The sequence below is a fragment of the Haliotis asinina genome, chromosome 12 (genome assembly GCF_037392515.1).
Source record: "Haliotis asinina isolate JCU_RB_2024 chromosome 12, JCU_Hal_asi_v2, whole genome shotgun sequence".
In the NCBI taxonomy this organism is placed as follows: domain Eukaryota; kingdom Metazoa; phylum Mollusca; class Gastropoda; order Lepetellida; family Haliotidae; genus Haliotis; species Haliotis asinina.
The window spans coordinates 43241067-43267008 of record NC_090291.1 but is presented as its reverse complement, the minus strand read 5'-3'; the positions used below and the strand labels follow the sequence as shown (position 1 = coordinate 43267008).

Sequence of the window (25942 nt, the reverse complement as noted above, 5' to 3'; positions counted from 1 at the left end):
TAACTAAATGAACGCTATATTTCAAATTGCGATTTTTTAGATCAAAATTGGACCTGCATTGAAGTGAACAGCACAGTGACAAAAGAACAACATATATTTGCAAACAAGTATTGTGGATATGCGTTAACGCGGTTAATGAACACATTACAACGCACATTAGGCTTAGCAAGGCTTTGTGTGGCAGACTGAATTCCAATATTATAACAACTCACTCAGAACGTCCCCACACATTGTACATCGACTGGGGTGATTCAGTGTATATTAACATCATCTCTGCCATGAGGGAGTAAACGTAGCACCAACTTCACGTGTATTTCAGTCAGTGATACATGTGTTGGTTATTTAGGGGATTTCCAGATAACCTGTGAGAAAATGCAGGTGTTTATAAAAACCAGCACGGTCAGACCTTAGAAACAAACGCTCAAGGAAGCCAATTGGTATTTTGATGAACATGTTCTCTGTAAATAGCCAAAGTTTCTTTGAATGGAAATGGGCCAATGACGTTCTCTATAATTGGCCAAAACATTTTCTGTAAATGGCTAAAGACCTCTGTAAATTACCAAAGATGTTCGTTGTATTTGAACCAAAGACATTCGTTGTATATGGGCCAAAGACGTTCTAGGTAAGTGGCTAAAGACGTATATGGACCAAAGAAGTTCTTTGTATATAGGCCAAAGACGTTCACTGTAAATGGGCCATAGGCATTCTATGTAAATGGCTGAAGACGTTCACTGTAAATGGGCCATAGACATTCTGTGTAAATGGCTGAAGACGTTCACTGTAAATGGGCCATAGACATTCTGTGTAAATGGCTGAAGACGTTCACTGTAAGTGGGCCATAGACATTCTGTGTAAATGGCTGAAGACGTTCACTGTAAATGGGCCATAGACATTCTGTGTAAATGGCTGAAGACGTTCATTGTAAATGGGCCATAGACATTCTGTGTAAATGGCTGAAGACGTTCACTGTAAGTGGGCCATAGACATTCTCTGTAAATGGTCACAGGCGTTCTCTCTAAGTGGCGGAAGACGTTCTCTGTGCACAACAGGGGAAAATATCCGAACATTATACTCTCTCGAAACTGTGATAAAGACGCTCATTCCCGCACAAGAGAAACGTAGCAACGTTGAAGGTCGCATTGAGATCCGGGAGGCTGAGGGAGCCGCCCTACTCAAACATACGGGTTGACACAGCCGTTCTACGGTATGTATCATGGTAACAACGGCAACTGCACATGCTGGTGAGGTCGCCAGCAGACTGGGATTTTTTGGAAAGCTCACAAATCAGTCAAGGACAGATATTTGCTTCTGTAGTGATATTATGATACAATACTTATAGTATTCAAACTACGGAAACCATTTCCTTGCAATTTCAACTTTGTACCTCTTACTTTCTATAAACAAATGAAATTTCTAAGTCGTTATCATGAACTTTCTAGATTATTACCTTGAAATTTAAAAAAAAAAAAAGATTTAGAAATTTTCAATAACTATCTTCAAATTTCAGGAAAGAAATAACGTATAAAAACGAAAAACTATAAAAGGCTTCCGTACAAAACAGTACAAGTGAGGTTCAAGTTGAGAGTGAGAGAATATGGTTCTAGACCGGTTTTAACAAAAATCCAGCAACATCCAGCAGGACACAAGACATAGGTTTCACACATTGCACTCATGTGGGAATCGTAACCGGGTCTTCGGTGTGACGAGCGAATGCTTTAACCACATGGCAACCCGACCACCCATAGCGTGACGTACGACAGAACAGTACATTACACATGCACCTCCAGTATCAATAGCAGCGGCGAAATAGCCTGCGTGAACATGTTTACAAGTTATGACTATGCTCAGGTTTTGGTGTGTAGATAGAAGAGTGGAAGGAGAGTAGTGAGAGGTTTTATATGTTCTGCTCCTGAAAAGAGCACAACCACCAGTTTCAGTCTTCGTCAGCCTTGTTGCCATGGAAACGCCAAAATATTTTACTCAAATTTCAAATATCATGAAAAGGCACCAGTACACCAAGCTATGTATCAAGTTTGGTGAAGAAATGAGGAATCCTTTTATAGTCCTGCTTTGGAAAAGAGCACTACCACTAATTTCAGTCGAAGTGAAACTTGTGTTGCCATGGAAACACCGCAAATATCTTATTCAGAAATCCAAAACTACCAAAAGGCACCAGTACACCACAGGATTTTAATACCCCCCGCAAATCGTGTTGCGTGGGGTAAAAAACTGAATAACAAATAGAGCAATATATACAGAACATCAAAAGAAACTCATGTTTCGGAAAAAATGAAATCTCTCAAAAGTAAGCGGTCATGTTTATGTCTCCTATTTTATAAACTTGATAAAAATCAGAGCTGTGTTTCTTTTGCTGTTCAGTATAGTTGAGCGAGAAGGACATCACATATCGGTGTAGTTGGTTAACGGTGAACAGATGCTTGTGTACACAGTCAGGGTAAAAGTTCAGTCCGGTGTTTACGCAGGTTTCTAAGACCAGATGTTGCCCACTCAGGACCCTCACTGGGAATTCGGTCACCGGAAACAAAGTTTTTACAATTGTGAATGTCACGGGCTAAGGTCAGTTCGAGAATCAATTAGATTATGGTTGGTTTTCATCGAGTTCAAAACAGCTTCCTACACGTAGTTAAATTAGGTGATAAACTGTGTTGGAAAATCAGAAAATCTAAATTTGATTTAAAACCAAATGTGTAGCGTGAGGTTTTAAATACAACTGCACCGCACTCACTCACTACAATACGCTACCAAACAACATGCAATCAAACGTTGACATTTTCGTGTTGCCGTTTAACATATAAGTATCCACAGTCATGCCAGAAAATAAAGTTGAGTGGGCTTGGTGTTAAGTAATATTACAGCAACTGAAAGCCGAAATGGGCTTCATACATTCTACCCATGTAGGGAATCGAACCAGGGTCGTCGACGTGACGAGGGAACGCTTGAACCACTAGGCCATCCCACCAACCCTACATAAAGTGCACACGTTCCATTTCTGCAGCCAGAGGTCGTAGCTATACAGACTAGTAATGTAAACCATTGTCCCGTGGCGATCACCACGGAAACCACTTCATGAAACAGGATACATTTTGACTCCGACTCTGTCGTTTTGCGTGATTAATGTCTGTAAGGTACTGTTCACATATCAACATGATATCAATCCTCCGTTTTCTTCCTTCTCTGTATTCTCGTATATAGGCCATCTGCTCGGAGTACGTTTATTTCATACAAGCAACAAACGGCTTGCACGCAGCTTTTCGCGTAAAATAGATACATAGCTAGATATATATTGCCCCGTTTATCCGAATGAACACTTGTGTTTTAATTGCAACTGTCATGATAAGCGTATTTTCTGATGTCTGAACCAGGGGCCATATGTAGAATGAAACGCAAAAACAAGCGAACATAGTAGGCATCACATATAATCTTAAAATTAACTCAGTGTCACCTAGCTACTCAGAGGTAGTTAATCTCCTCACTCTTCAAAGACTGTCGCCTTCTTTCATGTTACGCAACGCGAGGCCCTCGGTAACCAAGCGTGTAAACATACAGGTGCTCAGCCATCCGGATATACGAGACAAAAATGCACATAATTTAGTATTTTGTATGCACAAATGACCTGAGGGTTACGGAAACCGGATTTCCGGATAGGTGAGTAATTTTACAATGTTGTGAATTCGTTCAGAAGGCGAGATTTCTTCATGGAATAGCTTCATCCTTATTGTATTAAAACATGCATGTACAGCGACTAGAATACATTCTAGAGCTAGATGTTAATGCCTCATATATATTTTGTGCCTTAATCACGTATTCAAAAGGAAATGAGTCAATATTGTTAATATACTGAGTTTCCCAAACATAACCAAATCCCACACTATTTAATGACACTGAGTTTCCCATACATAACCAAATCCCACACTATTTAATAAAAGCCTAAGTTTTGAAGCCCAATTAATTTCTCCATGAAAAAAATCTAGCAACATTAAATACTAACATTTCTAAGGAAGACGTGACGCCAACATTTTCAACAGCTTACACCAATATTTGACAAAGCGTTTATAGGCATAGATATATATGGGATATCTGCTGCATCCCCCACGAACAACTTGGCTGGACGAAAATAATTTAGCACCAAGTACATTTTTACCATTCTCTTCCCACAGAGGTTACTTGTCATATCTCCGTACAAGCCTCTGTTCTAATACGGCTCTTTCATGGTGCGAGTGTTCAAGATTCATGACTGGTTTCCATCTGATTTAGTTGTGCAATCATTCGTGAGGCCTCGGTAATTTCCGTATGCACCGGGAAAACTAGTACCTCTTTCCCAACACGAGGCGAAATAAGAGAGATGATTCGAGTTGCGATTATTTGATGCTAGGGGATTTTATGAGAACCAGCAAATATAGTCACATCGGCAATATTTCAGCCATATCGTGACGAGAACAATGATGAGTATAAAGAATATGTATATGTTATAAAAGCTGTCGTCAAAGTGCGGTAAAATAACTAGAGTATCATAATTTGAATTTAAAACTAGCATATGAAGTTAAACTAACAGCATCATTTGGACTAGTCACTAAATTGTGCCGATCAAAACTTCTTTCACATATTCGTTTAATTTTTAGAAGGAAAACATACCTTTAGTTGGAATGTATTTGCAAGTAATAGTGACAGTTTCATGACTTAAAAAATTGTTAGGGTGTGATTGAGGTGTGTGAAAAATATGACATTTCGCCATTGAAATGTTATACGCCGTTGTTTGAGTATCCCTAGTTACTTCCTTAAAAACATCTTTCACATACACCTTTAATTCATATGAGGGTCATGTACTATCAGGTGAAATGTGTTTGCAAGTAATAGTAATAGATCCATAATCTAAAACAAAATGATAGGGTGTATTTGAGGTGTGTGAAAAATATGACATATTGCCGATCTGATCTGATGCGCCATTGATGCTTGAGGGTTATAGTTCCATAACTTCTTTCTTTCTTGTTGATCTTATTATTTGACAAGGCTGGAAAGGTGTTTTAGAACGCTTTGTGACAGTTTTACACTTTATTTTTGAGGGCAGTGTGACAGTGTCAGTTAACATTTGTTAATGTCCATTCCATTCCCCCACATTCAATAAGATATCTGAATTAATTATTAATGTAAACAAAAATGTCTCAAAGTAGATTTTTTAAAAGGGCAGCTGATGTTATCACGTGTTCTCGCGATGCTTTTGCGTTCAGTAACATGTTGTGGGAGGGAAGGTCGCTGTGTATCATTTATTCTTTCATTCATTCACATATGTACTTCTTTCTGTTGTTCTTTGTCTTTATTTCTTTCATTCATTCACATAATTCTTGCTCTTAATTTTTTTTATAATTAATTCATTCATTGTAAAATTCCGACTGATACAATAAACTGGCTGAAGTTCTGTTAAACCAGTGATAATCTACAACGTATATACTCTATATAGTCTCCCTGGTTAAACACAACTGAAGCTGCAGTGGGAATGAGCCAAGTTACTGTGTGCGTTGGAGCATGACGAGGCACACGTTAATTAGTACAAATGGTAAAGAAAGCAAGCGGGTGACCTATCCCTGTTGTAGAGTATCCCTGGTTTCACGCATGAATTGTTATAGCACACTCGATTTGGGAACAGGTACAATGCCAACAAATTGAATCAACACAATATACTGAGCAAATATGTTTAGGACCACCGATCCATTTCACGAAGCAAACGACATTTTCCTGTTTTTTTTTAAAACAAAATTGTTGAATATCTAAAATGCTTGTCAATGCCCCAATCATCTATTTGTCTTCGTCTTAACTAAAGGTTAGCGTGGAATATGAGTATCTTATGTCTGAAATTGCAGTCTTATCATTCGAAGGAATATGTGGTGTTGTTTTAATGGGTAAAGTTGACTTTTCGTCTGCTAAATATTAAATAGATAATAACTACATATAGTTAATTGTGTTTCATTTAACTTTTTAATATGTTATAAGTTATCTGTTACTGAATGGTGGTGGCTTAATCAGAGTAGCAAGGGAGAAATATTTTTATTCATAATTTTGTTCCTATTTCTCTGTACGGGCTGATTTTCGTCCATAATTCGGCTGGTGATCGACCGGGAATACATGTCTTGGAAATTTATATAACCGTTTCCAGAGAAATGGTTAGTATTCAAACAATATTTCCAAATGTCTGTCATATTTTTATTATGGTCACCAAAATTGTGTACAGAAAACTGAAAATACCTTTTGACATTGATAAGTCAGTGAGAAATATCTTTGTACACAAATTTGTTGGTTTGGGGAGTACTCAGTACCAGACTTTATCAGTGACTAAAAAAATAAAAAATACAGACAACTCACCAAAGATTACTCTTTTTTATGACAAAGTATGGGAACAATAAAAACCTGTTATAGTATGTGTCAAGTATTATACAAGACACAACAATGCTGAACAATTAGGCGGACTTACTGATTTATGCTTTAAGTATCACTCTCTGAATCAGTCTCGGTGTCTGAATCACTTGCAAGTCCTTTCTACTGCGATTTCGCGTTGCCAGTAACCATCTTCAATTGCTTTAACATGTTCACAACATTCCGACCATTCTTTTGCACCGATTGCAGACATCCTTTCATTTATGGCAACTCTTAAGGAACTTTTTGTGAATTGCAAGTTTTGTGAAGCGACATAATTTTTCACATTTGCCCATTTAACTCAATCGGGTTTAGTTCTGCGTGGTATGGAGGGAGACGTAGTACATCAAGACCACGTTGCTTCAACATTGTGTCTACTCTGTACACAGGGCCCGATTGTTGAATTTTGCTTCAAGCATTTTCTCATCAAATGAGATATTGTGCCTTTGTAGCCACGCTTTTATGTCATCGTTTCTGTTAGCGGTTGTCGTACATTTGTCCACTTGCTTTCTATGATATGGTGCATTATCCATAACGATGACAGAGTGCAGTGGAAGGTTTGGGATCAAGATTTCCTGGAGCCATTTGGAAAAATTATCAAAGTTCATCTCGTCATGATAGTCTGCTGATTGGAGTTTGGAATCAAAAACAAGCAAAGCTTTTGGAACAAAACCGTTTTCGTCCCCTGCATGAACCACAATAAGCCGAGGCCCGGTGCCAGACGGAGGTTGAACCCCATTTATTGCGACTTCACCGTCAAGTTGTCAACAGTTTGGGACAATGTGGCGTACATGCAACCATGTTTCATCGATAAAGATGAGTGTTCGATTTTCTTCTCTATATTTCTTTATTGCACGCATGTATTGCAAACGCTTGGAAACAATGTCTTTATGTTCCATTAAAAGTTTAAGGTTTGACTGCGTTTTTCGCCACCTAAACCTCATGTCTTTGAGATTTTTTCGAAAACTTTCTTTAGAACCCTTGTAGTTCAACTGGCACTTTGCCATATCATACATCGTATCCAAAGTGGGTAGTTGTTTTTTTACGCCATATAAACTTTGTACAAATTGACGGACTGCACACCGGTCGAAAACATCAAGCTTGTAACTGCAAGTTTTGGGTTTGCACAACTTGGTGGGACTGATAAATGTAGGTCCACTCGCACTCCTACCACCTTCTGCCTTAATGCGCTTTAAAGTTGCCGTTGAGAGTCCAGTGGCAAGGCTACTTTGTAAAAGAGAATCTGCTTTGGTTGCACAATTTTTGTCCATATACATAATAACATTGTATGCTATCTCCCTTGCCTGAGAATGAACTATTTGCTCATGTTTTCCTAACTTGGACATTTTTATTACAACTGAAATCTCTTTAACAGTATTGAGACAAGTGTTGATTTCATGTCACGGTTAGCATGTATTGCACGTGCATAATCGTCAAACTACCTGTAGCAGCCAAGTGTACTCGCCCAATTCGTTGTACCGCCTCTCTTGTCACAAATGTGTTTAGTGCGCAGGATCATCTAATATGTGTCTAGCAGTAGTCGAAAGGTTCTGGACTGGTTATCGCACTAAGTTGTGCAATAGGACGGACCCAAGTAAAGAGGAAAAGAAACTGTTTTGTATTCATTGTTTCGACTTGAAACTGTTTTGCATTTATTGTGTCAACTCAAGTTGAAATTCCCTCGAAATGATGCACCGAGGAGACCGAACCCAGTCAAAGCGGGTGGGTGTGCACTAACGTGTAACGAAATCTTTCATGAGCGGGTTTATTTGGCGATACGTTGAGGGGTATCTTCCCATTGTGACTACTCCCAGTTTGACTACTCAAGAACCTGAACATGTAATGGAGCACCCCTACACTTAATGATGAGCTGTACCTGTATAGCTGATTACTCGATAACCAGTTTGTCTACTCTTTGAAATGAACCTACAGGGAAGACTCCCAGGGAAACCGATATAGCATAATCATAATGATGCTAAGATTGCTAAGATTGGAAAAAGGGCTTTCACTATGCACTAAGCATACTAAATAAGGGAGACAACTCTTGAAGGCTTAGAAGGCAGCTCATTACGTCAAGAGTTATCTCCCTTGTCTGAGCAGACGGCTTCATGTGTTGACATGGCAGAATTTTCAGCAAGAGAGAAAAGAAAGCTCATTCTAGATGATTTTGAAAGGGGTGAGGCTGATGCTAAAGTGTTAGCTTGTAGACATGGTATTCCTCTGTCTACAGTATACAGAACTTTGAAGAATATTCAAACAGGAACCGGGATAGAGCACAAAGCAGGGGCAGGTTGGCCTAGGAAATTCAGTGTTGTGGATCGCCGAAGACTTGGGCAGATTGTGAGTAGGGGCAAATTGAAAAGTGTTGAGAACATCAGAAATGAAATGATTAGCAGAGGAAGTCCTCAGGTATGCGATGAAACAGTTAGGCAGGAATTACAGAGACTTAATTGGGTGAAAAAACGTGGAATTCCCTCGCCGTTGATGAAAGATGCACCAAAGGAAAAACGTTTAAACTGGTGTCGGGCTCATGAAAATCAAGATTGGGATAATGTTTTCTTTTCGGATGAAAGTTCTGTTTGGCTTTTCCCTAATTGTGTGAAAATTTGGACCAACGATACTGTCAAACCTATCTACCAGCGACCACAACATAGCCCGAAGTTTCACATGTGGGGTGGCATATCGGCTCGTGGAGTGACGCCATTGTGTGTTTTCACGGGAAAGTTGACAAAAGAAAGATACGTTGACATTCCGACAGCACAAACATTGTATGAAGATGATTGGATTTTCCAGCATGATAATGACCCAAAACACACTGCGCGCTACACAAAACAGTGGTTGCCGGGCGAAAATGTTCAAGTTTTAGACTGGCCCAGTTACAGCCCAGACCTAACCCCAATTGAGAATGTGTGGGGAGTCATGAAGCACAGAATAAACCAAAAGGGACTGAGAAATATTGAAGATATGAAGGCCGAGGTGGTCCAATATTGGGATACCCTGTCACACGATTACCTACAAACTTTGATGGGTAGTGTGCCTAGGCGTATTCAGGCATCCATTGCTGAGCGAGGAGGTCTAACAAAGTACTAAAACAAGACTGAGACTGTAAAAGGATGATGTTTTAACATGTTTATGTAAGTAAAACGCCAGAAGTTAATAAACGTAATGAGTTACATGACGCAACATGATTCTCAATAATTTCTGGGAATACTATATGTGCTGCCCATAGTTCAAAATAGTATGCAGCTCTATAACATTTTGTTCACTTAGTGTATGTGATATATCGCATAACTCACTATATTTGTATACTCCAACACTTATGACCTGTGTAATTAGCTGAATATGTATTGTATGAGCTACAGTTAACTGCGTTGGTAGAACAGTCTGTTGAAAACATCTCAGCTGGAACAGGTTGTGTGTTGGACAACAGAAGAGGTTGTTATCTATAAAGAATTTATATACAAATTTGGTTTTGAAAATACATGCTCTCTGTATATGCGTTCGACACAATGAACACGTACTGAAATGATATGTCGGAAACTGTCGTTCCTCCAAGTACAAAGCAGGACTTGACACTGACAACCTGAGTTTGCACCGACTGACTACGAGAAAAACGGATGCAGCTTGTTTGCAAGTCACAAACATAGTAACATGTCATGTGTACAAGTATGACACCAGCCTCTCTGTGTAATTACATAATATGACAGACACGGATTTCAGGCCTCGATGCACTAGCCATAGGTCAGTATGGTGTACAGCCTTACAGGTGGTGAGTCAACATTGCACGTGGTCAGTGAATTGAAGGTTTGCATTGACTGCATTTTGTCATCACCAGACAGGCAGGTAGACACACGGGTGTCAATAAAATACTCATTGAGTTTTATCTGTGACAGAAACCACTTATCACAGTCAACATACTTTTCTGTTTCCACAGGCATATATTAAAATATTTTAGTTTTCAAGCTGATCAATTTTAACAATGAAATAGGTATTACTGTATCTGATGCAACACTTTCTTGAAAACTTGGTTTGCATATCTACAACTAAGTTTATTTTTATTACTGCAGACCGAAGATTCGTGCAGTCATACGAAACGTCTCGTGTTCTCCCATTTCGATCACAGCGACAATCAATGCACGCATCACTTGCTGAGTTTTTACGAGTCGCCGGATAACTGAAGATATTTTCGTCTCAGCTGCAAGCAAGTTGCGTAACAGCTTGTGGTGTTGACAACTAGCATATAATGGCAACCGCCCATAATTCAACGCTTTATATGTAAAGCTTTTAAACAGTGTTTGCAACGACGGTATAAACCAAAGCTGAACTATGTAACTGCAGGGGAATTTCTGTAATAACTTGTTTCGGAAAGTTTTCCACATCCATTTGAAGTGAACGACTGCAAAGGTATTCAGACAAAATTGATTTAATAAGTAAGGCGCAAGTGGGCTTTAGATGAATCAAGTTTATGTTCTGGAATCACTGCTTGACATTAATCAAAGTTTACAAAAAGAAACTGTTTGGCGTTTCGTTGATTTTAGTAAAACATTTCATTTTGATACTGTTTGTAGAAGCAGCCTTTGGTGTAAATTAATTCAAAGTAATATAGGTGGAAAATGTTTCTATATTATAAAAAACTGTATGACCATATAACACATGAAGTTGTACATGATGATGTGGTAACAAAAGAATTCCCGTGTAAAATTGGGGTTATACATGATCTTGAATGTTTTCTTTACAGTGATGAAAATGATGTAACTGGTCTACATGTAAATAAGCTTAATGAGGACCAGCTTGGTGTTTTTAAGAAATTGTTGATATTACTCCTACTCCTACTCTATGGCGCCGAAATCTGGGGGTAGGAAAATGTTACCACCGTCGGACGTGTCCATCTTACATATTGTAAATATATTCTTCATGTGAAACAGTCTACTACAGATTTTATGATTAACGGCAAATTAGGTATATACCCTGTCAGTATATCCGTAAAAGCTAGAATTATATCAACCTGCGCTAAACGGCTATGTTGTAAGTAAAGGATAAAACACGACTCCGAGGTCTTGGTCGAGATTGTAAAACCTGAGAGCAGCAGGGACGGAGCTTGTAAAACCTCGGGCTTCTACTTATGAACCGTAAACATATATTAAATAGTCATCGTTTGCAGATAAAAGTTGTCTGAAAACACAACATAGTGATAAGATGGAGGAGTTGGTTTTCCCTGTTTTCCAATTGCTACAAAATCCGAGGAGACTTCTACGACTTATTACACCTTATGTATGTAGAGCACAAATGTGTATTATTTTCAAATTGTGCAAATGTTTTGTGTATATATACTGAGCAGAACAACATTGATGGAACAGCCCGCAAATGATGGAACAGCCGGTGTCAACTCAGATGCCACTGGCATCTATTACATTGTCTTGCACGCGCAATGCACGTGCTACCCGATAATATTAAGAGTTTGCACGTGGAGTGAGCACGTTTTAAGACCACATGTTAGATCAGACACATTCGTGCTGGTAGAAAGCGTTCGCTCAGGATGTGTGACAAAGAGGACGACGACATCTTCCTAACCCAAAATACATTTATAGAGAAGCAGATTGACAAGGTTTCACCTGACGAGGGTAGCAACTTGGATATGCTGGATGATTTCAAATTGCGTTTTGGGGACCCACTAACTTCCTATGATCTAAACGAAAAGCTGAAACTCCGCATTCCAAAAAGTACACAATACAAAAACACCTGGGCAATGGAGGTTTTTCAGAGGTGGCAAGAAGAGAGACGTCAGCGGCCCGTTTCAGAAAATCTTGGGTTATGGAGTGTCTGTTTGCGAGAGAATTTGCTAAATATGGACGCTGAGAAACTTAACATGGCGCTCAAGTACTTCGTGTTCGAGTCAACAACACTTTACGGTTTGTTCGCCTCGTTAGCGTCTTCTTTAAAACTGCATGGGTCGTCGCTCGATATCTTCAATGATGATGAGTTTGAAGACAGCCGTAGAGCATTGGATGCTTCTATGAGGGAGAGATCAGCAGAAGGGATGGGACCTTCGACAGTAAAACATACAGAAGTAATAACGTTGGCGGAAGAACAACAGTTGTGGGAGAAAGGCGTGCTGGGAGATGACACCCCCCAAAAATTATTGGATACTGTGCTGTATTTAACGGGTAAGTTAAAACAATAATTTCCCTTGGTCAGAAAAATACATCTCTAAAGGAAGGCGATATTTCGTAACCAATGACTGTTATCATGCCATATTCATTTGCTTGTTTTTTCATGATTTTTCATAGTCTTCATAGAACGTGCCGTTTTAACCTTAAATTTAAGGATATGCATGTTTGAGATGAAATAAATTTATTTCATAACTTTTTATTTTTATCCTTAGGCTTACATTTTGCTCTTAGAGGAGGCACAGAACATCGGAGTTTGAGGATGGGTAACAATCCACAAATCACCGGACCGCACACAGACTGTCACGGCCGGAGATATATGGAATACACAGAGGATGTATCGAAAACCAACAAAGGCGGATTAAACCATAGAAAACTAACTGCAAAGAAGGTCCGTGCCTATGAAAACCTGGAAACCCCATCCCACTGCTATGTCAGAATTGTCCAGAAATACATGTCTTACTGGTGAGTTATTTTTGTCTATTTGAACCTAACCCATGTTATCAGCAAAAATTAGTGATAAATGACACATTGCATATACGGTGGGTGGCTCTCTTTCTGGGAGTTTCTATTTCGTTTTGATATCGCTGAAATTTGTGTTTATATATAGTAAGACACTGCTGCGAAAAACATCAATTTCAGCGAGCGTATACTTATGCTGTTTTTCTGTTCTTTTTTTCCCCCAGTGCGGCACAGTCCCTCAAGAATAAAGATGCGTTCTATTTCACACCCCGGAAAGTCCCTAAGGGAGACGATTGGTTTATGGAAACCCCTGTTGGTCACAACAAACTTCAAAACACTGTTGGTAGGATTTGCGGTCAAGCTGGAATACTCGGACGTAAAACGAACCATTCCCTCCGAGCAACGGCTGCCACCCGGCTCTACGAGGCCAACGTAGATGAACAGATCATTTGCGAACAGACAGGTAATTTTCTGTTTCTTTGAATATACATTGACAAGAATAAAACTTCAACTATTTATCTACTTGTTTAATATCAACCATAAACAAACAATTTTGAAAGGAAAATACTTTCCCACAGGACTATACATTTTGTTAAAATTTTCCCATTTTCATTATATATACGTATTGTGGATATATAGTATATAGTCATGTTTTAAAGTTATGGAATTATAATTAACCTATGTTATTTGCAGGTCATAGAAGTGATGTAGTAAGAGTATACAAGAGGACGGCAGATGCCCAGAAGGCAGCTGCGTCAGACATTGTACGTGCGAAAAAGGTGAAAAAGGATATCAAACAAACAGCTACCGGCAACAAGTCTCCCGAACATACTGGACCGACAGCTAAGCACCTGGAAACCTCTGTAAACGCGGAAGAGAACAGGAGGAACATTTCTCTAACTATTAATTTCAACTAAAACGATCGTGCAGTTTACAGAATAAAAGCTATAACACGTCACAATTTAATTCTGGACTCACAAAAGTCCAGAAACTCTAAGCACTGTGGCCACTCTCTCACAAGGGATTTGGCAAAATTAAACAGACAGCTGTTATGTATATGTGCTAAGGATGAAAAAATGAAAAAAAAGTTTTTTCGAAAACTCAAAATTTAAACTCGCTCGCCCACGGGCATTCCCATGGGCCAACAGTGGCCAATGGGCAGGCCCATGGGCGAGAGGGTTTAATTTCGTCCAGAATAAATGTTTTGGAGGTTCTAAATGAATGAAAAAATGTTAATAAGTATCATGACACAAGTTTCAGCTTGTTGTGACTTCACTCTGCTAACTGACAGTGATTTTAAAAAATCTCGCCCATGGGTGAAAAACATATTGGCCCAAGGACGAGGATAATTACATTCATTGAAAATACATGTTTTTTCCATGCTTTGCAGTTGTTAAATAAATGAACGTGTATTTATTAGTGTCGTGACACGAAATAAGCTTATTTTGACTTAATTCGGCTAATTTAGAGTGATTTTGTAAAAGGTCTCGCCCATGGGCGAAAAACATTTGGCCCATGGGTGAGAATATTTACTCTTACTCAAAATAGATCTTTTTCCATGTTTTGGAGGTTGTAAATGGATGAAAGTATGTTCATAAGTACCGTGGCACAAATTTCAGCTCATTTTGAATTAATGCCGTTAATTTAGAGCGATTTAACAAATTTTTACCCATGGGCGAAAAACTATTTTGCCCATGGGCGAGAATATTTCCTTTTATCCTAAATACATCTTTTCCAATGTTTTGGAGGATGTAAATGAATGAAAGTACATCTATGAGAATCATGACAGAAATTTCAACTCATTTTGACTTAATTCCTCTAAATGAGAGCCATTTAAAAAACTCTCGCCCATGGGAGAAAGACATTTTGGCCCATGGGCGAGAATATTTGCCTTCACTCAAAATACATCTTTTCCTGTGTTTTGGAGGTTGTAAATGAATGAGGATATGTTTATGAGTATCTTGGCACAAAATCCAACTCATTTTGACTTAATTCTGCTAATTGAGACCGACGTTCAAAAACATCTCGCCTATGGGCGAAAAACATTTGGCCCATGAGCGAAGTCAGGGCGATTTTTTTAAAAATATGCCAGAATAATTACTTTTACTCAAAAATACATCTTTTCCTGTTTTGGAGGTTGTAAATGGATGAGGATACATTTATAAGTATCATGGCACAAAATTCAACTCATTTTGACTTAATACCGCTAATATGTAACAAGTACAAGAATCTGGACCACACATACACACACATGCACGTCGTCAAATGAGCTACATAATCTTAGGTACGACGGTAATCCCTGTTTAACCTAACCTCTCATACTTGACAAACCGTATCGATCGTATTTAGAACAGTAACTACTGTCAAATTAGCATGTATTTCATGGTAAAAAGCTGTCTTTGAAACACAGAATGTATTCCGAGCTGATCTGCTTTTCAGTCACATCGTGTCCCACGCCCAGGGATGACATTGACATTGTGTGATGGAACAAAGGAAAAAAATCTTTTTCACTCTTCGAAATGTACCGTTTCTACAACATAATACATGCTAACTGTAACATAATAGCGGAATAGAGAACCATTGACTATTTGAATTCAGTTTGTCAACTGCTGACTGTTGTTGCTGTCGAACACTCACTGTTTACATGTTGTAACGATAACCAATTCAAAAACTGTCGTTCCATGTCATCCGTGTCTGAGCATGTTGATCTTTTCTTTGTGGTTATATATGCACATGACGGGATCTCACGAATGCCTTTTATCTTATTGTGCATGGATTATTTTATATGTTGAGTCACTCGCCCACAGTGCCGGGAGTGCAAAACTTCCCTGTCACCTTGATGGTGCAGTGCATAACGAAGATATGTAGAAACAGGTGATAGTGAGAAGTCAATTCTTAACGCCATTCGTAACGGATATTACTTCACATCTCACTCATGCACACTTACACATATAGCAAACCCTTGATGGCATTAATTCCACATGACACTAAATTATCAGTTCAGCCTTAATACGTTCTGTGAATATAAAGAAATACAGAAGATGTTTACAGAAACTATTTACGACAGCTTTTGTTCGTTACCCTTGTGTTGTGTCTTTCTGGTCAAGAAAATTAGTGAGTGAGTGAGTGAGTGAGTTTAGTTTTACGCCCCACTCAGCAATATTCCAGCTATATGGCGGCGGTCTGTAAATAATCGAGTTTGGACCAGACAATTGAAGTTGAACTTATTTGTGAAAGCCCTAATCAAGAGTGACCGAACTTCAGTGACTATGCTGGGACACATTAATAAACAGTGTTGTGAGATCTTTAAACTGTATTGAAATATGTCCTGTCAATCCCACTGACATTCGCCAAATATACTTACCTACACTTAAAACTACTAGGTAAGTATATTTGGCGAATGTCAGTGGGATTGACAGGACATATTTCAATACAGTTTAAAGATCTCACAACAATGTTTATTAATGTGTCCCAGCATGGTCACTGAAGTTCGGTCACTCTTGATTAGGACTTTCACAAATTAGTTCAACTTCATAGATATAGCTTGAATTTTGTTATATTTATAGAATACCTAAATTCAAAAGAATCTCAAGGCTTAATATTCTAAGTGTACTGTATATGTTGCTGGAAGTAAAGGTCTGTGTTTGGGACCCGTGAAGATCTGGTGTAGAAGAGGACTTCAGCAACCCATGCCTGCCATAAAAGGCGACTATACTTGTCGTAAGAGGTGACTAACGGGATCGGGTGGTCAGGCTCGCTGACTTGGTTGACACATGTCATCAGTTCCCAATTGTGCAGATCGATGCTCATGCTGTTGATCACTGGATTGTCTGGTCCAAACTCGAATATCTACAAACCGCCGCCATATAGCTGGGATATTACTGAGTGCGACATAAAACTAAACTCACGAAATTAAACTGAATTGTCATTAGAATTTCACCTATTTTTAAACCATATGTTTGCAAAATAAGGAAAACAAGCAAACGAAAATATTTTCGTCCACGAGCGAGGTTAGTCGAATTAAGACCGGAATGATTTCATCTTTTTTATGTCATGATACTTATAAACACACTTTCATTCATAAATTTACAACTTCCAAGACAATAAAATAAAACTATGAAAATTTAAGTGGAAGTCCAGATTCTTGTACTTGTCAGAAATTAGCGGTATTAAGTCAAAATGAGCTGAATTTTGTGCCATGATACTTATAAATGTATCCTCATTCATTTACAACCTCCAAAACACAGGAAAAGATGTATTTTTGAGTAAAAGTAATTATTCTGGCATATTTTTTAAAAATCGCCCTGACTTCGCAAAATTATGTCAAAATCAGTTGAATTTTGTGTTATGATACTCATAATGGCACTTTCATTCATTTACATCCTCCAAAACATTAGAAATGATGTATTTGGAGTGAAAAGGAAATATTCTCGCTCATGGGCCAAATGTTTTTCGCCCATGGGCGAGATGTTTTTGAACGTCGGTCTCAATTAGCAGAATTAAGTCAAAATGAGTTGGATTTTGTGCCAAGATACTCATAAATATATCCTCATTCATTTACAACCTCCAAAACACAGGAAAAGATGTATTTTGAGTGAAGGCAAATATTCTCGCCCATGGGCCAAAATGTCTTTCTCCCATGGGCGAGAGTTTTTTAAATGGCTCTCATTTAGAGGAATTAAGTCAAAATGAGTTGAAATTCTGTCATGATTCTCATAGATGTACTTTCATTCATTTACATCCTCCAAAACATTGGAAAAGATGTATTTAGGATAAAAGGAAATATTCTCGCCCATGGGCAAAATAGTTTTTCGCCCATGGGCAAAATAGTTTTTCGCCCATGGGTAAAATTTTGTTAAATCGCTCTAAATTAACGGCATTAATTCAAAATGAGCTGAAATTTGTGCCACGGTACTTATGAACATACTTTCATCCATTCACAACCTCCAAAACATGGAAAAAGATCTATTTTGAGTAAGAGTAAATATTCTCACCCATGGGCCAAATGTTTTTCGCCCATGGGTGAGACCTTTTACAAAATCACTCTAAATTAGCCGAATTAAGTCAAGATAAGCTTATTTCGTGTCACGGCACTAATAAATACACGTTCATTTACTAGTATTTAACAACTGCAAAGCATGGAAAAAACATGTATTTTCAATGAATGTAATTATCCTCGTCCTTGGGCCAATATGTTTTTCACCCATGGGCGAGATTTTTTAAAATCACTGTCAGTTAGCAGAGTGAAGTCACAACAAGCTGAAATTTGTGTCATGATACTTATTAACATTTTTCATTCATTTACAACCTCCAAAACATTTATTCTGGACGAAATTAAACCCTCTCGCCCATGGGCCTGCCCATTGGCCACTGTTGGCCCATGGGAATGCCCATGGGCGAGCGAGTTTAAATTTTGAGTTTTCGAAAAAACTTTTTTTCATTTTTTCATCCTTAGCACATATACATAACAGCTGCATGTTTAATTTTGCCAAATCCCTTGTGAGAGAGTGGCCACAGTGCTTAGAGTTTCTGGACTTTTGTGAGTCCAGAATTAAATTGTGACGTGTTAAACGCTTCTGTGTGTGATCTCTCGTTTTGCCAGGGATTGACTGAAGTTTAGCGTCTGAATAAACAGAATTGTGATAGTAACAAATATCCCCATATAGACTGTGTTTTGTGTGTGTGTATGTGTGTGTTTTGTGTGGTTGTGTGTGTGTTTTGAGTGTGTTGTATGTGGTTTGTGTGTGTGTGTGTGTGTGTTTGTGTGTGTGGGGGGGGGGGGGGTTGTGTGTGTGTGTGTTTGGTGTGTGTGTGTTGTGTGTGTGTGTGTTGTGTGTTGTGTGTGTGTATGTGTGTGTATGACTTTGACGAAGGGTACGTCCGGGAGGCCATCAAGGTTTCAGCCACTTATTGTTGCATAACCACACGAAATTGTCACCTCGGTAATATGAAAGCTGGGCGTGGTGAGTCATACATAGGAGTATCGATTGTTCAAACAGAACACAAGCGTAATGGCTATGTATTCAATAGAAGTTGAATTAACAATATAAATGTAAGAAGGCTCTTGAAATATCAAGTCATGGGTCCAGTTTCTTCAAATGGAAACTCCAGCATAAGTATAAAAGTAAATTTAAAGTCTCAAGTCACACAAAGAACTATAAAGACCACAAAGTTCAAGTTCATATTGACTTATGCGACATTACAATTATTCCTTTCATCAGATCATGGATTTTGTTGAATAAGTAGTCTTATTGTGAGAATAAGGAACAGTTCTGGGATAAGCTTGTCCACTAACTCTGTTTAAACCGTATTGACTTCAGTGTGTATATATTCAAGCCTCTACAACACCCCATTACAATTCAGTACTTCATATACAAGAATATGTGTGGAAATATAAACCAACTAATACTGGGCATAAATAATACATGCAAACACCATGAATGTGTCATGATGGTCATTTGGTAATGAATGAATAGCATTAAGCAGGCGATTTCTTACTTTGAACATGGCTTTGTTCACTCTGATCGAGGCAAGGGATATAAGAGATCAATGCTGGGAAAACAGCCGTGGACAAATGATTCATTAGAGCAGGATGTGATGTCAGCAGCCTATTTGTTTAAGTAGCAGAGTGTTAAGGCTTTTCTTCCCACAGCCTAGAATTTATTGATTTCATCGTTTTGAGATGCGGCCAACATGACCCTTCGAACGGTAATCTTCAGAAAGAGCAATAGTGATGGCTACTGGACGAGAGCTTCTCTTTTGAATAATTGAATCAAATTAAAATTAAAAGGCACACTATGCCAGTTTACCATCTTCCCAATGAACATAATAAAAACGTCAAATAGTTCAAACTTACAGAACCCAGGACTTTAAATTGCATCGATTACGTCAGAGTACCACCGTCAAAAGAAACTCAGTGTGGTTTGCTGATTGTTTAACACCGCTTTCAGCGGCCGCAGCCGTCTGTATCTTAGTATCGGTCTGTGTAGTTGTATCGATCAGGTCAACTGGGATACCATGACATATGTCATCCAGGTCAGCGAGCCTGACCACCCGATCCCGTTAGTCGCCTCTTATGACAAACATGGGTTGCCGAGGACCAATTCTAATCCGGATCTCCTCGGGTCAATAAAAAGTGTCAAATAGACCAAAGTATTGCCGAACCCATAACTTATATCTGCACAGCAGCAACGTCCCAACGTCCCAACGCACCGAGTGAAAAGTGTCGAAGAGGACAGGGTATTACCGAACGGACAATAAATCAAAGTACAAATCTACACAAACGAAAAGGTGGGTGTAACAATTCGAGACATTCTCATATTTGTGTTTAAAAAGGGCATAAAGACGACTGTATGACTCATTAAAGTTTGTCAGAATATGCAAAACCATTATCGAACGGCAGATTGATCATTGTATCACCCTACTCAGTCGAATGCGAATAAGATAAAGTGTTTGAAAAGCTGCAGTGAACAGGTTTAAATTGGTCAAAGACTTACGCCTTAAAGAGGATAGGGTACCCAACGCTCTCGTGATGAATGGTGCGTGTTGAATAGAGCACACATCACCTGTTCCCGTTAATAAAACGAGGGGACTTTCTGGTGGACTTACAGCTATCATATTGAAAAGTACAAAATATAATTCGTGATGAATTAGTGAGTGAGTATGGCTTTACGTGGGTTTTAGCAATACATCGTGAATATCACGACAGAGGGACAAGCGAACGCTGTCCTGGGCTGCTCTGCCGCCCTTCCTGCCAGGAGTGATGTTGGGTTCATAACTAAACCTTTGTGAAATCCACAAGCATGGGTTTGGTGCTGACAAACCTAAAACCATAATTGGGGCAAACAGAGATTCGAACCATAAGCACAGGATAGTGAGAACGGGGACGCAACGCTCCTGACGTTATTGCAGTACCTTAAACAACTGGACTACCCTTGCCGCCTTGGTAACCAGATTCAGATAGTTGTCTCTCACAACTTCAAAGAGTGTTGTGAAGCTATTCCAGGCAGGCCTGTACAGGGGAGAACGAGGTAGTGTTCGAAAAAGTTTGATATTTGTGCTCGCCAGTCGGGCTAACTATGTCTGAAAGTTGCTAGCCCACAAAATAATCCACTCACTCGAAATTTGAATCTAGACATGGGTTTCATAATAAAGCTGCTAATATAACGGCCATGTTTTATCAGGCTACAAGCAAAAGAGAACAAGTCGAAGAGAGTGCTATATTTACAAAACGACCCAAAGGAAATTCACTAGCCAGTCGGGCCAGTGACTGTGGAGATTTACTGGCCGACTGAATTTTTACTAAACAGCGGCTAGCGGCCAGTGCCTATGTCGCACACTGGAACGAGGTACTGACCTGTGGGTGAAGGAGCTTGGAGAAGTCCGGCTTGAGATAGAAGATGATACCCTCATACGACCCTGGCAGCGTGATGCCTCGGATGAGGATGATGGTGAGGAGAAGATAGGGAACGGTCGCTGTTACGTACACCACCTGGAGAAACGGAAGGAGTCGTGTTAATACAAGGAGGACTTGGAGTCTTACTGTCGCACCAGACCTCGTCAATCCGGAAACCTGTCATTCCGGACGATTGCTGATGGGTCTGGCTTTAAGTATACAGTTTATCGTGTGCCTTTAATGCGGACAGTGTAATGGGGATCCTTGTTTCCGTATTGTTGAGGTTTCAGTGTATTGACAACGTTGACATTGTCAACAATGGGGGATAGTCAACGCGTGTTGGTGCAGAAAACGTTCGTGTTTGGTATTCACTGTATCGGTGCAGGTACTTACAACATTACAACAGAGGGTGATACTGATGTTAGTTAATGCATGTATTCTCTTGTTGCAGGCGGTAAGCATGGTATATTAGGGATCACAGCGGGGTGGGTCTGTCACTTCAGGGTCTAAGTATGAAAAAGAACCCTACGGTATATTAAGGATCACAGCGGGGTGGGTCTGTCACTTCAGGGTCTAAGTATGAAACAGAACCCTATGGTATATCAGGGATCACAGCTGGGTGGGTCTGTCACTTTAGGGGGAAAATATGGGACAGGACCCCATGGTGTATTAGGGATCACAACGGGGTGGGTCCAAAGGAGGGAGCGCGGGTCAGTAATACCTCGCGCTGAGTGAGGGATATGACACAGTAACCGTAGATCGCTAAGGCAAGGAAGATGTTGTATGTCGACAGTACAGATGGACCTACTTTTCCAAGTGATTTGACTCCTTTCATCAGACAGAGGAAGATAAGGAGCCATGCCCCCATAAAGCACAGCAAGAGATGCCACTGGATGTTGCCGACCTCTGTGACGCCTGAGGACATCTGCAGCATGTTGTACCTGTAAACATAGGATGGCGATTCTAACTCGGAAGTCATGATGTATCCATGCCTACTCTGTGACATCAAGGCAGGTGCCCTTCTCCATAATGTATCATTCGCTGAAGCCTTGTACCCTTTTACACAACGTATCATCTGCTCAAGCCATTCTCACTGTGAATTACTTTGATTTACTTTGTGACACTATTTTGTACAATATTCAGTTCTTAGAGTCTGTGACAAATGGCACAGTGTAAAGTATGGAATGGATTTTGGAATGGCGTTTAGATTGGAATGATGGAATGGAATTTGGAATAGAAATAAATGGAATATACTCATCTTACACTAAACAAACCAGAGTTGTGACGGCCTCCAAACCAAAACTAAATTGACAGTAAACAGTTCAGGAGACACTTTCCCTCCCGCAATTACCCCTCCAGATGGACGATAAGGCTAGTGGCAAACAGAGTTGTGGCAACAGCCTGTCTCACAGTCCCTCAACTGTTTTATTTTCCACTATGCTCACTTAAAAGCCTAACATAGGAATCACATACACTATATGTAAACCATTTTAATTTTGGACATCTTGTTATTCTTATTATCTACATAACCTGGAAAGTATCATTTAAACTTGTCATGTGCCTTCGAGCATGTGGTGGATGGGCCATGGCTGAAGAGAGAAGCTGACACTCATGTCATCTAGCTCCTATCAGTGACCAGCTGTTAATAAACTGTCTCAGCATATTTGAATGAAGACTTGTTTACAAAGAGCAAATTTGTGTCACTCCAAACTCCATTTCAAATTTCATTCCATCATTCCAATCCAAATTCCATTCCAAAATCTATTCCATACTTTACACTATGCCGTGACAAATCCGACGAGAAGTACCGAGGTAGAGCATCGCATATCGTTGTTGGGAATTTACGCACATACGTTTTCTTTTATTCTTCTTGGAACGGTGACGAGAAAGTAGCTGAAGGTGACGTGACGTTGTACATAAGGACACACAGCCTGCATCGCTGTAAACGCTTACAGTGAGACACAAGTGTGTCACATATTCAGTCACCACGTTCATTATATACTGTGACAGAACATTACGAGAAAGAGAAGTACGGGTGCCACAATGGGATGATACGTCACCACGCGCGTAATAAGCGGAACGATGTACGACAAAAACACTAGTTATAAATGTATGACAAAAACACTAATAAATAACAGTGTTTGGAATACCTTTCCCTTCCTCTGTTTTCTGATCTTAGCGTTAGCGACGACAGTGACACCCAATCTTTGACAGTCACAGCTCTGAGATTGTTTATGGACGGCCATGTTGCGTAACACTAACTGAGTTGGCTGAGGCATGTCATCGTATCCCAGATGATGGATTGATGTTCATGTGCCTGGTCACTGGATTGCCTGGTCTAGACTCAATTATTTCCGCAGCGCCGCCATATAGGGGAACATTGCTAAGTGCGGCGTAAAACAACAAACAAAGCCAGAGCCCAAAACATAATTCCAGTATAACGACAATGTATATATCTCCTGGAAATGTTGGTTTTACTACATTACATTTAACAGACACCTACTGCCAGAATTCCTCGGCCGCCGTTAGGCCACCCTTCCCAGCAGTGTAGTTGCACACGGAGGTGGTCGTTCCTGTAACATTCAGTCTGCTGAAGTCGGACCAGCTGTCGTTGGACGCTGACATGTTGTTGACATTAGGCGCCGTTGTGTACACCTCTATAAAATGTTGAGAACTATTCCTGGCCAAATTTGACTTGTTAACTTTCAGCTGATTTTCTAGACACTCGTTCAGTGAAAAGCAGGTCTCGGTATTCCATGCGTTGTCGCATGAGGTCCAAGGAAGCCTTGGCAGGAAGGAGTTGCCGAGGTAATAGAGGGTCCATGCAATGATAACGTTGTAGTAGAGGGCGCACATAGCGCTCACGACGTTCATTGACACGCCGATCCCTAAAATATAGATCAATAATCAGGTAGAGTCGGGAAGGCGATCAAACCATTGTCAACATTCAGAAACAAAGGTTAACAACGAGTGAGTGAGTTCAGTTTTACCTGACTTTCAGCAATATTCCCGCAATATCAAAGAAGGTACACCAGAAATGGGCCTCACACATTGTACCCATCGAACCCGTGTATTCGGCCTAATGTGCGAACGCTTTAACAACTGGGCTACCCCAACGTTCAGCTAATAACGAAGAAGATAATGCAATATTTTATAGATCTTAAATTTGTGCAGTTATTATTGTAAACAGAAGCTATATGGCGTTTCCCAAGTCGCCGCAGATGCTGCAAGTCACTGTTCACAGGTGTGTCTGTTGGGGAAGTTGGAATCCCGGTATTAAGAGGGTGATGGGGCTAGCCTTATTAATAAAGCGTGCGCTCTTTATGTTCGGTTCCACACATGGATACAATGTCTGAAGCCCATTCATGGTGTCCCTCGCTGGAATATTGCTGATAGCGGCGTAAAACCATATTCATTCACCCACTCTCACATTAAGCTGACGCGAAGTGATAAACCTGGAATATTGTTCAGAGTGGTTAAACCAAACTTAATCTTTTCTCGCACCAAGCAACGACCAAACATGTTGGTAATCTAAGAACCCGTGAAGAATCGGGTTAGAGCTAGTCTTCAGTAACTCATCCCTGTAGTAAGGGGCGACTAATGGGGCCTGATGGTCAGGCCCGCTGACTTGGTTGACTAAAGACAACGTGTCCAAAATTGCGTTGATCGGTGTTCATGCTGTTGATCACTGGATTGTCTGGTTCAGACTGGCTCATGTACAGATCACTGCCATATAGCTGTAAACCTAACCTCACTCACTGTCAGACGTAAATAGCCAGTTGACAAAATCTGGATACGTCAAATATTTTCGAAACGGAAGGAAACCCCGGAAAACTGGATATAACATAACGCTAATGAAACGAGGTTAGTGACGTGATACATGTATGAAAGCGGATATAAGCGTAGGTTAGGATACAAGTCTGAAATCAGTCTAAATCTGCTTGATTCACTTGGATTATGTATATTTTTTTGGAACATTTTCTGAAATAGGATATCTATATACCTCAGTCTATCTGTGTGCTTACCAACAAACAATGGGGACACTTTCCACACGTGTAGAGCGCTCTTGCCAGAGAACTGCCCTACGGACAGCTCCAGGAAAAACAGGGGCAAGCCACATAGTATGAGGAAGGTTAGGAACGGGATGAGGAAGGCACCTGAAACACAAAGAAATAATAATTTTTATTCTGTCAAATGATCAGTCCTTGAACTTTATTGATTGCAATACACCTGTGAGGATCCGGGCTATAATTTATCTTTTCCAATCCATGCATGTCGCTAGGAAATGGGTGTGGAAACAATTTACTGTTAGCAGTTCTAAAGACGATCTTGACATATGTCATTATATGCGTAGATTGATGCTCACGCTGTTGATCACTGGAGAGCCTGGTCCAGACTCGATTATTTATAGACCACCGCTATGCAGCAAGAATATTCATGGGTGCGGCGTTCAGAATACTCAATCAGTTACTCTTGATTGCAAACCTGACGA

At 39.8% G+C, this 25942-nt stretch overlaps 2 protein-coding genes across 2 annotated transcripts in view; one reads left to right on the top strand and one right to left on the bottom strand.

Annotated features, from left to right (window-relative positions):
* Positions 1–25942, bottom strand: part of LOC137257614 (sodium- and chloride-dependent glycine transporter 1-like) — a 74820-nt gene that overhangs the window by 22196 nt on the left and 26682 nt on the right. The window contains exons 2-5 of the mRNA XM_067794934.1: positions 25476–25607; positions 23954–24338; positions 22259–22391; positions 21412–21546 (exon numbers count right to left, since the gene is read on the bottom strand). Of these exons, the coding sequence (XP_067651035.1) occupies positions 21412–21546; positions 22259–22391; positions 23954–24338; positions 25476–25607 (785 nt within the window). The remainder of the gene's footprint in view (positions 1–21411; positions 21547–22258; positions 22392–23953; positions 24339–25475; positions 25608–25942) is intronic.
* On the top strand, positions 11863–14021 carry LOC137257615 (uncharacterized protein KIAA1958-like). The gene is made up of 4 exons (XM_067794935.1): positions 11863–12590; positions 12809–13058; positions 13280–13518; positions 13749–14021. Exons 1-4 carry the CDS (start codon positions 11963–11965, stop codon positions 13970–13972), a joined length of 1341 nt encoding a protein of 446 aa, XP_067651036.1. The 5' UTR covers positions 11863–11962; the 3' UTR covers positions 13973–14021.

Bases quoted from the DNA above. Each gene is read 5' to 3' on its own strand.
- LOC137257615 (XM_067794935.1), top strand. From the start codon at position 11,963: ATGTGTGACAAAGAGGACGACGACATCTTCCTAACCCAAAATACATTT. The intron at 13,059-13,279 runs GTGAGTTATTTT...TTTTTCCCCCAG, and splicing joins CAGAAATACATGTCTTACTG to TGCGGCACAGTCCCTCAAGA. The intron at 13,519-13,748 runs GTAATTTTCTGT...TGTTATTTGCAG, and splicing joins GATCATTTGCGAACAGACAG to GTCATAGAAGTGATGTAGTA.